We start from the raw sequence: 17,995 nt of genomic DNA on the forward strand, positions 1-17,995 counted from the left end.
ATCTCTCAAATGCCATCTGCAGAGGCTGTGATGGTTTCAGACTGGCCCAGCGCTTCCTCACTGACTTTCCACTGTGGGAGAGGATGGGGTTTCATCTCCAGTAAGCTGCACCATCAAAGAACAACACTGAACTACCAAGAGCCAAGGAGGACTTGCTGTCACTGGTTTCCTCTCATCACAGGTCTGACCATGCTGAACTGATTAAACAGCCCAAGTAACCTGTACATTCCCCACCTTATGTCTGTAGACAGTCTACTCAGTAACTGAGAGGACCAACCCAAACTACTGTGGCTTTAGATCACTCAGAGTTGTTCTGACCCATGCTGTTCTGCAGATGTTTTGCCTTCTACACAGCAGAACACAAGAGTAAAAATAACAAGTTAGATTCCTTCAGCCATGTTCAGCATAAAAACTTCATCTCAAATTGTATGAAATTTCCTCCAATGTCTTAGGCCACTGAAAAACATGAATGAGCATGCAACAGCTATTTAAATCCGCTATTTTCTGACAAATAGCATTTGATAATTCTCAATCATTAGGATCTCAAGCAGCATATGAATCTGTTTTTATAAAAAATGCATAGGTAGGCTTACCAGGAAGGGTAATTTTACTGACTGCTAAATAAGACTACACTGTCATTTAGGTGAAGACTTAACACTACTGAGCAAGTGGTGTAAAACAGGCATTTAGAGAAAGCTGAGGAAGAGGAAACGCAGGCCAAATTAAACAGTCTGCTATTCACATGCTTTCTGAACAAGTTGTCCATCACACACTATTCATTTAGACAACAAGGGGAAAAGGAAACCTTACCTGTGCACATTTTCCATGGCTGCTACTTCCGCCAGAGCAGCTAAGCTAAAAAATGCAGATACCGCTGGCATATCTGATGTAATACTATGATTTTCTTCTGTCTCTGCATTTCTGGAGCATTCACTGTTGTAATCTGTTTCTGCACTTGATGTTTTTTGAAGAGTACTTTGTGGCAGCTCTTTTGGCTTCTCCTCTGCAAAGAAAGTAAGTTAAGTTTGCAGATGTTAAATCCACAGCAGCCTACTGATATACTGACTAGTCTGATGTTAACAGAATCTTTACCTTTAGGACTTCGATTCTGCAAGTGTAATCTGATTCATGCTGCAACCTCTTCTGACCCAAGCTATTGGCAGAAGCACAGTACTAAGGTTTATGAAGCAATTTACTCATCTTGCATTCAACTGAATTTGATCTTTTAGGTCAGGTGAGAAAGCTTTTGTGTATGCAGTAGTCCTGAAAGATCACCTCAACTGCAGAGAACTCTGACAAGGACTCTGGCATTGACTGTCATAGTACAGAATTCACTTTTACAACCTATAACTAGGTGCAGTGTAATTTCTTTGCTGAATTGGAAACAAGTTATGAAAGGTAACCATTCTCCATTTCTCTCTACATCACTTCTCAGAGTGAAATATCCAAGGAGAGAAGACACATCTGGTCATTCAAACTAAAGAAGTTGGTCATTATGGACTCGCTGATTTCCCAGTTGATTGATACCTGTATTTTAAAAAACGACCTCTATAAGCAGGTATGAAAACAAGCTAACTGAAAAACACTTTTCCTGATAGGTTGCTCGTACCCTTAAACCTTCTCCAACCATTCAGTTTTAATAAAATTTAAACCCCAGTTTCCTTACCCAGTGTCCCTCCTGCTGGTGACACTCGACCATCTGCTGTTCGGACGAGATGTGTGATCTTAGTTTTCCTTGCTTTTCTTTTCTGGCTGCCAACTAAAGGTTCATGCATCATTGCTGGCTCTGGAGTGTTTAGGGCAGATATAGAAATTTTATTCTTCCAGGCAGACTCACTGGAATTTCTGTCTTCTAGTAGTATGGCTGGAAAAGGACAAAAATGCAATTTTACATACAGAATAATTCAGCTACCAGGTATGCTCATTTACCATTTCGCATATTTCTTCATAAAACCTTTCCTCACAGGTACTCAGAGCACAACCCATGGCAAGATGTGATCTGAATGCCACAGGTGTTTGCAGGGGAGCAGTAGCATCTGCTCTTTAAGATATCCTGGAAAGTAAGAACCTGCGAGACGGGCAGTAGCACTTCAGTGGGAGCAGGGTATCAGTCTGTATAAAACACTGCAACAGAAGATGCCAGCAAGTAGCTAAGAGACAAAATGTATTTAAGGAACAGTAAGAATCCTCATGTAAGCTTATCTTAGCTCACAGATGGACTCACGAGCAGAATTCAGGAATTCCTGACTAACCCCCAGTCTCACCTCTGTAGTCACTCTACCTCAGCTCCTCTAAGCAAAGGTAAATACTGCCTTTTTACAAAACAACAAACCTTAAAAACACCCCGAAGAGGCAGCAAGTACAAAAGCAGAGCTAGATCACAGCTGAAGACAAGAATGCTAAAAAAAGGAAGTAAGCATGGGATAAAATACTGTGAAAGAAATACTGCCCACATAAAGTCAGAGAGTGAGAAGGGTACACTTTAAATCTTTCTCAGTAGTTCCAGTGTTGGCATTTCGAAGAAGCCTTTTGACCTGAACTGGAAAATGATCCCAAATTTTCACTTGACTAAAGTTACTTTAATTTTGTTCACAAAGAAATTGGTCAGACAGCAACTGCAAAACATATTTATTTAAGCTTCCAAAGCCTAAGATCAGTGTGCAGTAGTCAATTGTTCTCAATTTGCATTGATTTAATAAGCCATACTGCTGATCCCATGGGGTATCACTAGTCCACAGAGCAAATATGTGACATCATTTTTCCTCCTGTGATAAAAGCATTATGAAGCCTACCCCATGTGCAATCAGTGTCAGCTAGGGTTAGAAAGAAGTTACAGGTAGCAAATGAAATGCCCAATTAATTTTTTACAGATGCCTGTCTAACCTGTTTTGAAACTGGGAACACACCTGGTATCTGCACCAAGTCCTTGAGGTATTTCTTCCCCAGTGTACTGCCATCCTGAATGATTAAACATCTTTTTCCTAATGCCTGCCTGCACCTCCTCTCCCCAGCTGCATTTTCCACTTGTTATTTTCTTTACTACCTGTCAGGTTATAGCCCATCTCTTTGCAACAGTCCTTTATATATTTTTCACAGCTGTTACTGTGTCTCCAGTTATCTTTCTCTTCCCCCAAGTTTCTTTTAATCTTTCTTCCCATTTTAAAGACACATTTGTTCACTTTTTGGGTGGTTGGACCAGCAAAAATTACACACACAAAACTGAGGCCAGAGTGCAAACAGCTGCTCTTTCAGAAGGGCTAAGCACTGAAGAAGACCAATTTCCTGCACTGGCTGGGTCATGCAGGAGCACCCAACCCCACAAACTGTGCACAGCAGCCAGGCAGTCTGCATGGCCTTTGCCCTCTTTCATTTTAGTGCGTAGTTCTGTTTATTGTTTGTTTTGTAGATTTAATGAGCTTCCGATTCAAAGATACAGCTAATAAAACCTTTATCTTTTGTGAGCTTCTTTAACTGTTCATTGTGTGAGGATTTGGACTAGATGAAGAGAATAGCTGCAGCACATTTTATCTTGTTAGCGGTTGCCCTTTGCTCTTTTGTTTTAATAGGAAGGGACCTTTTAATGTTTTATGGCATAAGAATACAATCAGGTCGAGTACATACGTGTAAAAACATCTGGAAACATTCCAAACCATAATTTGTTTACGACCTTAATTCACCCTCCTATGTTCTCTAGTAAAACATTTTTGAACTTGTGCACGCTCTTTATTTTGAAAAAAAGCACACAGCTTCAGGTAGCACTTCTCAGCTATACCGCTAACCTTTGCAGAGCAGAGCTATGCTGTAAAACTTACTTTTTGTAAAGAGAGCAAGAGAAAGCACAGAAAAAGATCCACAGTCCAATTAAGCAGAAGCACCAATGACTGCAAATAAGACTTTCGAGTAACTCAATTGGACTAATAGCGAGATGTTCAGATAAGCTTCCTACATTGAGATGAAAATCTTAATTGGAATGTATAATTAAATAGGCAGCTTTCTCTCTAGATTTCTTATTTGGGAATTCAAAATTGCTGATTATGTATTAATGTAATGGTCTGGTTGTAGTCCAAGACTATTTGTTAATTCTGATTTGCTCTAATTAGTACTTTGACAGTGCTGTCTAATTCTAGCTTGAATGAGTTTTATTGGTTTTAATCTTAGTACTACAACTCACTTTGGTTTTTTTACATTTAATAAAAAAAATTAAGATTATTTCAAACAATAAACAACATACGATAAAAAGCAACAAGATTTGGTATGTGTTTAATTAGATATGTTGTACGTCAGGTCACTAGAAATCAACTTTATTGATCACAGCTGAGAGCTCCCTTTTACATTTTACATTTTTCCTTTTCATACTGCATGTGTCAAAAAAAAAAAGAGCAGAAAAAAACCCTTGAAAGCCAAAATAAAAAGAGACAATATTAAAGACATAAGGAGTATACGATGTTGGTGTGTTTGACTAAGAAACAGCAGAAGGTGGCTCTAAAAACTCAGATGCAGCAAGTATATTCCCTCTCCAGGTTTTTAAGTTTTTCCAATCTTTGAAATGAGACTTGAGTCCTTTTCTTCTCTAGCTCTAAAATAAGCTTATCATCACCTCATCATAACATTGCTACCATACAGTTTTGAAGAAGGAAGGATTAAAGGTGAACAATGAGTAGTTTTCCTGTGTGTCGGTACAGGGTGAATGTGGAAGGGAAGAGCATCTTTATTCCTCACTAGCAGTCGTAGTGGACATTGGTTTAAGAAATCATTTCACTGACTTCTTCATAGAGTATTATTCAAGCAAACATAACACCTAATTTGGAGGAAATCACACAAGGGCGTCACTCACAAGACCCTTTGCACTGACCTCCAGGAGAGAGAGGAGTCCATGCTTCAACAACTGTAAAGCTAAACCAGGTGCTAATAGGGGTCCTCCTGCACCTTCTTCAAGAGAAACAGCATTCCACTGCTTCAGCTGACAAAGGTATAACCATAGAGATGCTCCAAATCAGGACTTAGCTTTGTTCTGCAGAAAGGATAGGGCTAAACAGATTTAATTCCCTGTATTTTTCTTTAGTAATGCCTTTTAATCCATCTGACATTCATTCTGCTTCCACACCATCCTGTGTTCAAGAGCTGTCCCATGAGGAGCTCAGTTAATTTTCAGGAACCTGCTGCCTAGAAAGAAATGAGATTCTGCAGCTACTTGTGCAGTCCTGCCAACAGGTATCTGCACGCTCAGCTCTTCACATGACACTGGCACGTGCAGAACTACAGGCTTATTTTTGCAAGCCGAGTTGAGAACGTGACATGAAGATGTGGGCCTTCTGCCATGCTTACACCACAGTGGCAAGAACAACTCCTGAGAGTCTTCTGACTACTTCTCTGTATCTAGAGGTCTACACCAGATGGTTTCCTGAGCTAGATTTTTAAGGGTTTGCATGGACAATTTACTCTTTTCTGCAGGCATGCAGAGTACATGTAGTCTTATTTTCCCCTATATCTGTGAATAAGAAAAATGAAGTCAATTGAACTGACCTGGCACACCACAACAGAGGACAAGCTTTTCAGACTGAACCTCAGCAAAACACAGATTTAAAAGAATTTCTTTAGTGATGCCTATCTGTTATGAGAGAGAGCTGCAGAAGTTTAACCATGTCTAGTGCAGAATGAAGGCTCTGTGGGTCTAAGCACGCTGGTATCAAGAAGGAAAGGTGGGCTGTAATGCTTCAATGGTCTTTATGAAGTCAAAAAGGAAAAATCTAGCAAGGTAGAGCATAGCTTCAAGTCACCAGTGTCTAGGGAACCACTTCACCAAGGAAGTGATGTCAAGCACACTCTGGCCGATGTGCCAGCAGAAATACCAGCTCTTTGATAACAGGACACTGCTACAATACAGCTTGTGGGGTCAGGCAGCACACGGACCTGCAGCAAGGGCTGGGGACTAACAAGCAGAGGTAAAGTGGCAGATGGTCAAACCAGGTGTACAAGACAGTTGCCTGGGTGGGAAGCTTTGCTGTGTGAGCAGCTCTGCTGTGTGAGCCCATGCTGACCCAGCCCTCCCCCAGCTGGAATGGATGCCCAAGGCACAGAGCTACTGGCTGCCTCTGGGCTGCAGGTCCCACACAACAGGGCCCTGATGTGTGCATGGGAAAGCTGCTGGAGGATCAGTATAAGGCACAGGTCTGCTTCACACATTAACTAGTGCTGAGACTGGTATATATATTCATCTTCTCCCCTTCTGGTGTCAAGGTCAATGTTGCAGCTGGTTGTTACAAAAACCATGCACGAGCCCTCAGCACAGCTCACTAAGAGTATATGCAAAGAGGCAATTGATGTTTTTAAGTACTGCTTCCCATGAGAAAGTCTTGACAGAGTGGCAGAAAAATAAAAACTCTCAGCTGTGTGGTGTTCAACTTTCCTGAACAGGCACGGGTCCAGCTGTGCTTCTGTCAGCCTTCCTAAGGACGGGATGTATCTCTTAACATGCTGCATGACTGTGTACACTCTGCTAGGAGGAGCAAGGGTGCAGCATGTGCACTGCTGTTTTACTGGGCTGTATCTAGCTCTATAAACACCTGCAAACTCATAATATGGTGACTTGCACTGGTGCTGCTGTGTACGATGTGGTCAGATGGAGTCAAAATTCACTCAGATTTTCATATCAGAGACATAGACAACATGATCCAATCACATCAAAATATGCCTTTACTGCACTTACTTTTCTTTGTTCATAACACAATGCACATAGGCACACATACTTTTCAAGATGACAAAACACGAAGCCAGCATGACCTCTGCTGGCCTTCCTAGTGTCTCCTCTTCATCTATAGGAATATTCAAGCTCCTTCTCCCAGTAAAATTAACTTCATAAAAAAACGAAATCACATATCCTACAGATTTGCGATTCACCACGAGTACAGACTAACTACAAGAAGGAGTTGAAATTTTCATTTAGTGTTCGATTCACTAAATCCTTGAAAAAACACCTGAATTGAAATGAAGATTCCAGGATTCCCAGCTTGAATGCTGCAGAAGATGGCACAGTGTAGTTCAACATTTTAGGGCCCTGTTGCCTAGGAACTTGTGAGAGGGTGAAGTTACGTGGGCAGCACACGACGGCAAGGCTGTTCAGGGCCTGCCAAGGCTGTGCCCACACTGCACTTTGATCAACGCTTCCCTTTCAGTGTCACTATATGGCACACATAAAAGTCAGCAAGACCACAGATTTTTTTTCCCCTTGTAACTCAAGGGAAAATGTAGTTCCTCATATATATATATATATACACACACATATGCACTGCCTTTCCTCTGATGATTTACATATGGGCTGTGTAAGGCTCCTAAGTTTCTCATGCCTTTGCTTTAGTCTTGGGAGACACTTTGCAAATGCACAGACACATCTTTAATGTTTAGACAACGATGACATTATTGACATGCTTAACTTCCAAGGAAATGTCTCTGCATTGTGCTGGAACAAGAACAGTGTACTCAACACTTGCCAGGCTTGAATCTTTGATCATAGTGCACACTTCATTTTGTATCAAAACAAGCTGATTTCTTTTAAACAAATGCAGGGTTTGACATTTTGTTTAGCCACATTTTTATCTACAGGTTTTAAGGTATTTATATTTTTCAGTCTTTACTTTACCATGTATTAAACACTTCCTGTTTCTTTTTCCACAGGAGAATTTGAACAGCCATTTTTCTTAATAATTTGTCTACATGTCTATTAATAATTCAACAACAAAATCTGAATGACATCCAATAAAAGCTCTGTTAATGTATGATGCCTTCTTTACACAGGCATTGGAGTAAGATAGCCAATTCTCATAAGCAACTCCCACAACACGTCTGTTGTACAAATACAACAAAACAGAGCAAGTAATTTCAAAATACTTGCACCACTGAATGCAGCAGAGCTGGCAGAGCCTATCTGGGAAAACAGTGCATGTGCATCACAGGTGACAGAAAATATAGCATCAGGAAAGGAGAGGAAATTACATGGCTGAGTCTTAGGGAAATATATTAAGTATAAAGGTACCTGGGGGAACTAGAGATGGGAACAGCGATTTTATTATCTTAGAGACAAACATGGATGGGGAAAAAGTAGACAAAATTAATGGAGCTAAGAAAGCAGAACCAGAGAGGTTCTTCTACGCAAGGACAATGTGGGAGAGAACTCCCCCTGTGGAACAGCTAAAGAACAGCCTGGGCATGACTTGGATAGTGCGGGCAACATGACTACAAAAGAAAAAAAAACATGGAAAAGAGGGCCCAGGGAAGCAGGCTAAGCTATAATCCTGTACACTTGAAAATGCCCCTCAGAGTTCTGAACGTGTAGGTGTGCAAGATCACAATACTGTAATAAGAGAAAGACTTTGGAGAGCTACCAGCAGGATAGCAGGCAAAGCAAGTCCAGAACATAACTTAAAAGAGTGTGGAAGGAATCTTCAGTTTGAGGCAAACAGAAAGCTGGTTAAGATTTCTACAGAGGCAGGGTTGGAGGTTAGTATTTTTGAGATCTGGTGCAAAAAAAAGTACTTACATCCTGACCAAGTTCTTACACCCTGACCAGGTGTAGTCTGCAAAGTTCTAGACAGCAGGAAATCACAGGGATAGGAGATAGGGACACAGATAAATGCTCTGGCAAAGGGATAAATAATACGGTCACTGATATAGAAGGGATGCAGATAAGAGCAACCAAGGGACTAAAGAGCCATAGTCTGTGGAAGATAGAGAGTTCAGGGCCAATTGCAGAAATGCCCCTGCTTTGCCAGCTCTGCTGCATGGTGTCTGGAACAGGGAAATTGTAATTAAACGGAGATGCCCAGTAAAAACAAAACAGCATCGTACTGGAATAAGGTAATATGACCAACTGGAGCCAGGAGGTAATGGAGTCATAGTAGGGAAATAAGGGACAATCAAAAACTAGAGAGCTGAGGTGTCTCTGTCTAGAAGCGTTTCTCCAAGACTGAACTGAGAAAGAAGGCAGCCCAAAACCTCAACTAATTAATGCACCAGTACCTGTCTGGAACATTAAGCTTCTTTCTGTGCTTAACTTTTCTGACAATTTTGTGGAATAAGTTCTTTTTCTGAGACTGGAATGAACCTACAGACAACATTAATACATACTTTCCATTAGCAGTTTCAAAGAGAGTACAATAGTTGTAGTATGTACTATACAACCTCCTCTTCCACTAATACAAGTTGCCATTTCATGGGGAAGCACAAAACCTGATCTTCTGTCAGAAGGGACCCTGGAGGCTAACAGTAAATAGGTCAACACATCATACTCGGACCTGAGAATATAACTTCTGACTCCATGAGAAGCTTCCATACTCCCTGACTGAACAGTTTAGGCACAGTCACCACGCAGGAATTGACAGGATGGCTGGCTGGGCTACAACTGTTTCATGGGGACAGCAAGTCATGGAGACTTTGAACAAATGCTACTTGTGAACATTCAATCTAGAGAAAATTAATGACTGAAACAACTAACCTGAAACTCTTGCTGTTAGGCAATGGACCCTGGTTTCCTATAGAAAGTTGAAAACAACTTTTAATGTTACTTTACTTCTTATTGTTGTACAGCCATCTGCAAGTGTAAAGCAAATCCTTTTCTCCTGCTCATCTCTCTCTATTGGAAATATTCTACATGGCTCTTCCTCTCCCTGGCAGTTCAGAATTGCCATAGGATTTAATTCCTGCCTTGTCCATTATGCTCACTGAGGCCGGCAGGGATTTCCTCCTGGGAATACTTGCAACGGCCAACGGCAGCTGCTCGGGGAAGCAGCAGGCAGGAAAATGAACTGTAACTGCAGTTCCTCCACATTTCTGGGCATACGCCTTCTCCGCTCTCATGGATAAGTTCCCTATCTGAAAGGACCTAATCAAACAGAGAACACTTCGACAAGATCCTAAGAAAATCAGGACAAACAGTCTGTGCACTTCTGCATCTCTCAGGAGGAAGGTGCTGTATTTTTAGGTCATGATCTCTGGAACATTGCTGCATGCGATCCCCAGGCATCCGAACGCTTTGAACTGAGCCAAAAAAGCCCCAGAGCGAAGACCGAGAGGAATGCCACAAAGCAGCATCCATTTTAAGCTGATGCTTTATTTCTAGCCCTAGAGGCCACAGACAAAAAAAAAAGAAAAAATCGTAGACAATCTCTTTCCCAAATAAAAGCACACTATGCATTCCTCTTTGCCTTCCCCAAATGAAAGCTTTAGTGCAGTGCTTGGTGTGTAAGTGAGCATTTCTTCACAGTACAAGGCAGAAATAATGACTATGCCTGTTGCTCACTTTTGCATACAAGCAGATTAATGAGTCACTGCAGACAGCTGACTTCTGTGTGGTGGGATGTTTTGGCACATATGCCATTGGAAAGAAGGAAAAAAAAAAGAAAACAGTCACAGCTCCAGCAAATGTCGGAGCGGGCCATCTGCACAGATTCAGTATAGCTGTATTTTTCAGCCATTTGGTGACATTATTTTTGTATATGCACACTCCCAATTCAAAATGCTTGAGGTGGATTTTGTCAAAGCCTTTTGGCTTGTTCAGTTCTGCTCCCACTGCAGAAAGACCCCCATTGATTTCAGTGGGAGCAGAATTTGGACAATTTGGAAAGCTCTGGAGAAAAAATTGCTTCTCAAATTTTCCTTTATACATGTGGACCTGAAACAGTTTTCACATTACAGGGTTCTTCAGGTGTTTTTATACTAAAGAACTGGCTGAAGTGAGGACTGGACATGACAAGCACAGCAGAAGTAGCTGGTGAGCACTGACCCAATGATTTTCCACTCAGGCACAGGAAAACATCCTGATAATCATGCCTGCGTGGTTAGGTAGCAGATCAAGCCTGTTGTAGGTATTGGTTAATGACATTTGACAGAAAATCAATCTGGTACCATTTACTCCAAAATAAAAACTTATTAAAGCATACAGCTACAGTTGGGGGTGAGGTGCTGGGAAACACCCCAAACCCAACAAACAAAAGCATTTCTCCATTTTTATTCACCTAACATTCTGGGGAAGGTCTAGCGTGCAGCACTCCAATGTATTTTCTAAATTTTAAATTTAGTAGACACTGATCTGTAAACTGCAAAATTTAAATACTTATCTGTGAACTGAGTGAGAATGCCTGGGAAGTTTATGATCTTGCATGTGCTCATTCAGAAAAAGCAGGGAATGATTTCAAAGCGTGTTTACTAAACCAACCCCTACTGATTATTATCTGTTGTTTGGAAATATCCGGAGTCCTCAACAACTTGTAGGCACTATTTGTGCTGGACACCTCTTCCAATTGCCTTACAGACAGAGAAACCCAAGGAAAAGCCGAGCAGTAGAAACAACTCCATATAATACAGTAACGCAGAGCACAGCAGAGCAAAGTCAAGGTCTCCCACATCCCAACACAGTCACACCACACCCATAAAACTATATTGACCCTTTACATTTCATGTTCATCACACTGCAAGAATTAGATGTTAATTTTGTTTAATTCTAATGGTGTAAAAAACCATGACAATTCAAAAAACCCAGAACCATTCCAAACCAAGCTCTATTATTTTGCACAATATATCATTTTCATTTCCTGCAATACTTGCAGGACCTTGGCACACAGACCTTTATGTACTACATCTTTGGAGGTCAGTATTCTCTAACAGTCTTTGGACTCATCACATTTCACAGGCAAGCCAATAGGACAACAAGGCTGAATAGCCTGTCAGTACATCACAAATTAAATTGAGGATTCAGCTTAATAAACCTTTGGCTCAGCTGGAACAGTTTCCTTACTAAGCTAGTAAGCTTGCTTGTCTGCACTTTGGGTCAGGTCGTTTCAAATCCACAACCTGCATCCCAATTTTACACATCCTAACAAAATAAACCACGCTTAAATCGACCTAGTGTCATGAAACATTTATTTTTTAGCAATCTTTCTTTTCCAAAAGAAAAGCAGTTTGTTAGAAAGTTTTTCAACTACCTCTTGAAAGCCCACCTCTGCTCTCCAGGGAGTTGGAATGACTGACACAAGCTGTCAGCTTGCCCAGCTAATGTGAGTGAATTCAACATTCATTGAAATCAGGAGCAGATATCACCAGCTCCATCTGGATTTAGTTCAGAGCTGCAGTTAGATGTTCACTACAGAAAAGCAGTGTCACTATCAGATATTCCTGCCCTGGGGCTGCTTGTTGCAACCCCACAGCTCAGTTGGTGGAAAAGTTCATGTGACTGTTTACCATCTGCTTCAGCGCAAAGTCAGCTGGCTTAATTCAAAGAGCCCTTATTGTCAGCCAGAGGCAAATGCTCCATGGTTGTCTCTGCAGGGCTGTGCCAAAACTACTCATATCAGGCTTGTAACCTCCCTGCAGTTATGTTTCTGACCTTCCCTTGAGACACGGCTGTATATATTCCAAAGCTTTTTAAGTGATGCTGATAAAAATAAAAATTAAATTCTAATGTATGAGCCTAATCAAAAGCACAATGCAGTTCTGTGCTACTTGACTTGAGGCAGCATTCTAGTGTGCCATTTCTTAACAACACAGGGCCTGCAGAGTTTTTAAAAATACAGACACCTGAACAGGTAAATACTGTGGCAAGAAATCCAATGAGCTACTGTTACACCTTCAACTGCCAGATCATGCTATATGAGGAGATCTTGTTCCCAGCAGATGTTGCTTAATTAACCAGTGTGTTATCATAGTGTAAAGCAATTCATTCATGCTCATTTAAGAAGTTCTGTCAAATACACACCATAAAAAAAAAAAATAAAGGCAGTTGAATTCAGAATGGTATTAGCAGAAGTCTAATTTTGCAAAGTGGCTGTTCCACATCTAATTACATAAATAAAAAAATCAATACCAAAATTGGCATGCACTAGAGAAGAACAGCTGCTCAATCCTGCACACTGTAATGTGATTATTTGTGAAGCATTCAAAAGGCATAGATCTAATCCAGGGTCACCTGTCTAAAGCAACTGTATTAGATCTGAAAACCTGTCAGTCAGTGGAACTACCACAGTAGCTGAAAAGCAAACGAGCTTCACACTGTGAACTGTGCCTAATGAGGATCCTTCTGAGCATCCTTTTGTCTTGTGGAATTACTGGTACATCACTCCATTTTGTGATGCTTGTATGCTGTATGTATGCATCAGTATTTCTGATGCAGTCTAAAAGTAGCTTTCCCTACCACACTGTCACTTCTCTACCATCTCTGTGTCACAGGTTGTCTAACAACAATGAAACAGCTAAATGTGTCAAGAGTTTCTTCCCTCCATGAGCCTCAAGAGTGGAGCTGGGTATGGAATCAGTTTTTGTGTCCTCTAACCTTTTTTATCACGTCAGGACATTGTACTCCAAACTTATGACAGAGTTAAAATCTTAATAAAAAAAAATTCCAAATGTTTCATTCAGACATCTCTGGTATCTCATGTTTTAATTCATAGAGCCTAAAATTACAATGAAATGCAAACTGGCATAAAACTACATTTTCAAAAATGTCAAAATATAACCTTGGATCACCTGCCTTTTTTTCTCCATTTTCTCTTGGGAAAACTTGTAAAATTCACTTACCTCACAAATATTCATGTTTTTGATAAACTTTCTTGCTGTGAGGAATATATTTCATGTACAAACTCTAACCAGTTCTACTCTTCATGAAAATCAGGAGTCAAGAGTACAGTCTGAAAACTAACCCAGGTGAGAACCAACTAACTTCAGTGCTAGGAAATTTCTTCTTTGACTTCACACTTTTCACATGTAACAGTGAAGTAAGGATGTATAAATTCCTGAGCTTGTCATAGCACTGTTGTTGCTTAAGAATGTATTGCACATGGCAATTTACCTTTGTTGGATTTTGGTAGTTCACATGAGCCGCTTCCCATCTTTCGCTTTTTCCTCGGAACAGCTGAATTTTTCCTGTCAAAGGTAATAGGACTGTATTGAGGGAGGCTGTTGAATTTCTTTGCAAATTCTTCTTCCAATTTTGCTAAGCTAAATGGGAAACAAAACCAATCAAATTAAATGTAACTCTGTTTCTGGACAAAAAAAATATATTGTTTAAAAGCATGTGTGAGTATATACACACCTGTCTACATAGAGAGAGGGGGGAAAACAGATAAGCACACACACACTGTTTATGTTTATTAAACCAGTATATATTAATCCAGCTTTGGAATGAGAATGTACACTCCAGCTTCTGCATTTGTAGCTCAGTACAGATTGATTACCTTAGCTGCATAGGTTAAAATTAGAAAAAAAAAAAATCAATGTCATACTGGTGACATTTAGCTCTGTTTGCTGTACAGATTTGTACAAGAGATTTGTCTGTTCTGTGAGGAGAATGAACAAAGACAGTAAAACCTATAAATGAACCAATAAAATAATTTCACATTAGCGTTCTTACACCAGAATGAAAACACTTCAAACTGGAAGAAAAATGTCAAACTAATCAGTCTTCTGTGAATACTCTGAAACATGATGCTTTGGGGTGGGAATTAGTTTTGTATTTATTCTGGGTGATTATATTTTCTCCCCTCATACTTTATTTGCTGTGAGATGAAAAACACAGCTAGCTCATGCTTCCATGAAACCCAACATGCCTCATACTTCAGCCCAACCTGAATGACTGTCACTAGCCTGCCTACAACTCAAGAAATCCACAGACATGGTAGAACTGTTTCTAATAACCAGATGAAAACAAAGCACTCGAGCAGGATGACTATGCTGGCTTGCATAAGCACTCTGTTCCAGCAAATTTTTGCAGCCAGGCAGGAGTATGAATTGTGTTTTAGTACAGGGTGGTGTGCACAGCTGGGCAGGCTATAAATAGCACCGCCAATGACAGGGGAACAATGACATTTTCTAATTGTTTTTAATTTTCTTTGTTATGAAAAATTTCAACTAGAAAAAGGTCTGAATGATTGTTGGAGGGATAGCCCTTACACACTTAAAAGTGTCACAAGAAACGTGGTGCTTCTCTCTGTTCTCTGAAGCAGCACTTCAAACAAATTGCATTCTGAAAGCTTTGGTACACAGAGTGATACTTCATTTTATCTCTGTTATCATTACTTCTTTCAGCAAACAAACTTCCATCTTAAAATACAGCCTTGGCTCTTGGCAGACTCTGTGCATGGTGAGGTTTCTGTTTGTGTGTGTGCATGCATGTTTTGGTTTGGTTTTAAATCACAAAGGTATCTGACATTAGTGGTGCTTGCTACTGCTACCTTTCTCTTCCATGTGGATTTTCCCTGACAACCTCAAAACCAGCTGATTTTCTGCTCTGACAAGTGTCATGCAATTCCATCCTCTGCCTCAGTTCCTGCCCCAAGGGCAGGTGAGGAGCTGCAGCTCTAATTGGGAAGGCCCAACCTCACCTGACAGCAGATGAGCTGCCATCCTGGCTTGTAATTCATAGCTTGTGCGACGTGGAGACAGTGGGGAGTGCAGCTATCTCTATGTCAGTGATTAATTATTCAAAAAAAATAAAAATCATTCACGTTGTCGTGAATTTTCAGAGCATCTCACAAGGCTGGTTAGACACATGTAGCTGAGCTGAGGTCTTCACACCGTACAGCCTAGCCCTGCCAGGGGATACATGCAGGTACAGCACTGCTTGGCAAAGGAGTGGGCTGCACATGGAGGAAGCACACCTGACCCTGACCATCAGGGAAATGCAGGGAACTGCTGACAGAGAAGGTGAGAGGACATGGGGAGAATGACATAGTTCTGAAGGGCTTAGGACCCTTTCACCTACACACACAAAATGAGGCTGAAATGTGATGCTGAAGGGAGCAGAAAGAGTTAAGTGGAGCAGGCAGAGGTAAAACCAGCTCTTCAAGTAGCCAGAAGATCAGGTAATGCAATGAACAGGGATAATGGATACCTTCTCCAGCACTTATGCTTTACAAATTCCCCATTCTGCTTTTACAGAGTTCACTAAATAATATTCATTTTTTATTCATACAACTGAATAAAGATGAAAGATTGGCAAATATGTATTTCCCCATCCAGCCAGCTAATGAGGGAAGAACAGTGCTTGTTGAATGAATAAATTATTTAGACAATTTTCCTAGCTACTTTGAATAAACAATTTACAACTACTTTTTTTTTTTGCTATAAGATGCAATCAGTTTTCACACCATTATGTGTGAAAAGTTTTCAATCGTTCAATTTAAACTTAAAAACATTTACAAAACTAATTCAAAGCACTAAAGAGGTAAGACGTTCCATTAATTTTTCTTGACTATTCCAAGTAAACAAGACTTGGAGATTTTCATCGATTTGCTGAAAGTGAGCTGCAGCTAAATTTCACATGGACTAGGTTATAAAAAAGGCTACTTCAAACCCGCAAAAAGAAACATACAATTTTAAGCAAGAAGTATGGAAATCTACTCCTTTTTAATTAATTTTCACATCTTCAAGAATTTGCAAGCAGGTATGAATAGCTACACAGATTTTAACTACTGTGCCTGAGGTTAAATAAGTCTGCAATACTCTGACAAAAATCATTACTCGTATACTAGAAAAGGAATTCTGTGCAGCCTTGCTAAATTTTAATGCATCTATACTCATTAATTATTTTTAAGATATATTTAACTTCTTCATAGTGTACATAAACAGTTTAAATATCTTTTCTCTACAGCGAAAAAATGACATATTTATCATAATTATTTGCCAATGTAAGAACATTGTTTACTATTCCTCTGTAAGCAATCCCTCGAAGCAGGCAAAGAGATCTACTTTTTCTAGTCTAATTTGATTTATGACTAAACACCTACACAGAACTTTAAATACTGCTTGCAAAATGCTTTGAAAACATAAGCAATCCTATTCACCACTTTTTTGAGCAGGTAAATATACTGTGTGGTTTTTTTTAGAACTGAGCAAAATAACATCATTCACATTTATTTACAGTGGTGTAAATCAGGAAAGATCTCAAAGGAATTACTTTGCTATATTAAAAAAAAAACAGGTATCTAAAGCATGACTCAGTCCAACAGGGTTTATAATTTTCAGGAATGCTGTCTAATTGTGATTATTTGGGTGTTGGATGCAGTTCACTTGGCTGCAGTGAGAAGGACTCTTAAATTACTAGGCTGACCTAAATAAAACTTTGAACAGTGTTAAACCAAGACTTACCCAAAAACAAACTCTTCCTTTGGCTTAGTCTTTTTCAGCTTTTTGTTCCCACTTGTCCCACTTGGGGAAAAGGCCCAGATTTCTTCATTCCAGCATCCTTCATGATCTGAGGAGTTGCCTTTTCCTGAGCTTCTTTTTCCTGTGACGAAGGCAGAAAATTGTTTCTCATCTTTAAAAAAAACGTGCCAAAATAAAGTGGGCTCAGAAGAGACTTGTGCACCCATTCAGTACTGCAACTTATGATGCTTGACCTTCTTGAAGGCAGTTACAAAACATTTTTTATTTTAAATTGTGCAGTGATGATTTTGGCAAGTATTCAGCGTCCCCTGTCCCTATCCTTCTCCATCCTGTCTCTAAAGCCAGGATCTCTTGAGGTACAAAGGAAGATAAAGAGATGAGAAGAAGTAAAAAACTTCCCTAAATTACAAACATCTTTTTTCTTTTCTGACTGTTCTAACTGCATATATAAATCTACTAGTCAGAAAAAGACATCCAACTGAAAGCTTCCAGAAATTAGCTCAAATTTATCTTTCCAAAAGGTAAAGGGTTCTTGCTCACTGCCTACAGCAAAACTAGCAACCAAAGCAAAATAAGAACACATTTGCTTCTTGTAGGATTGAGAACTATGCTCACAACCACAGGAGTTGTTTATATAGAAACAAGGTAATTGTCCAGGTTACACAGATCACAAGCCCTGCATACATCTATCAGCAGGCTGACAAATTAACCAACAAAGCCTTCAGTAAAGAAGTTAAATCTCAGGTCATGGAAGACAAAAAGGGAGAGGTTAAGATTTTTTAAGTAGGAACAGAGATAGCAAGACTTCAAAAGACCTGCCCTGGATCATGGAGTCCAGTCCCTCCACCCG

General features: G+C 40.1%; 1 protein-coding gene across 16 annotated transcripts in view; it reads right to left on the reverse strand.

Annotated features, from left to right (window-relative positions):
- BBX (BBX high mobility group box domain containing) overlaps positions 1 to 17,995 on the reverse strand; it is a 154,325-nt gene that overhangs the window by 21,447 nt on the left and 114,883 nt on the right. For 15 of the 16 annotated variants that reach the window (XM_064644173.1, XM_064644175.1, XM_064644174.1 and 12 more), the window contains 4 exons: positions 17,128 to 17,266; positions 13,832 to 13,980; positions 1,667 to 1,864; positions 811 to 1,003 (listed from right to left, as the gene is read on the reverse strand). In XM_064644173.1, coding sequence (XP_064500243.1) covers positions 811 to 1,003; positions 1,667 to 1,864; positions 13,832 to 13,980; positions 17,128 to 17,266 — 679 coding nt within the window. The remainder of the gene's footprint in view (positions 1 to 810; positions 1,004 to 1,666; positions 1,865 to 13,831; positions 13,981 to 17,127; positions 17,267 to 17,995) is intronic. The other variant, XM_064644161.1, reaches the window with a different exon arrangement.

This window comes from Pseudopipra pipra, chromosome 2 (genome assembly GCF_036250125.1).
Source record: "Pseudopipra pipra isolate bDixPip1 chromosome 2, bDixPip1.hap1, whole genome shotgun sequence".
In the NCBI taxonomy this organism is placed as follows: Eukaryota; Metazoa; Chordata; class Aves; order Passeriformes; family Pipridae; genus Pseudopipra; species Pseudopipra pipra.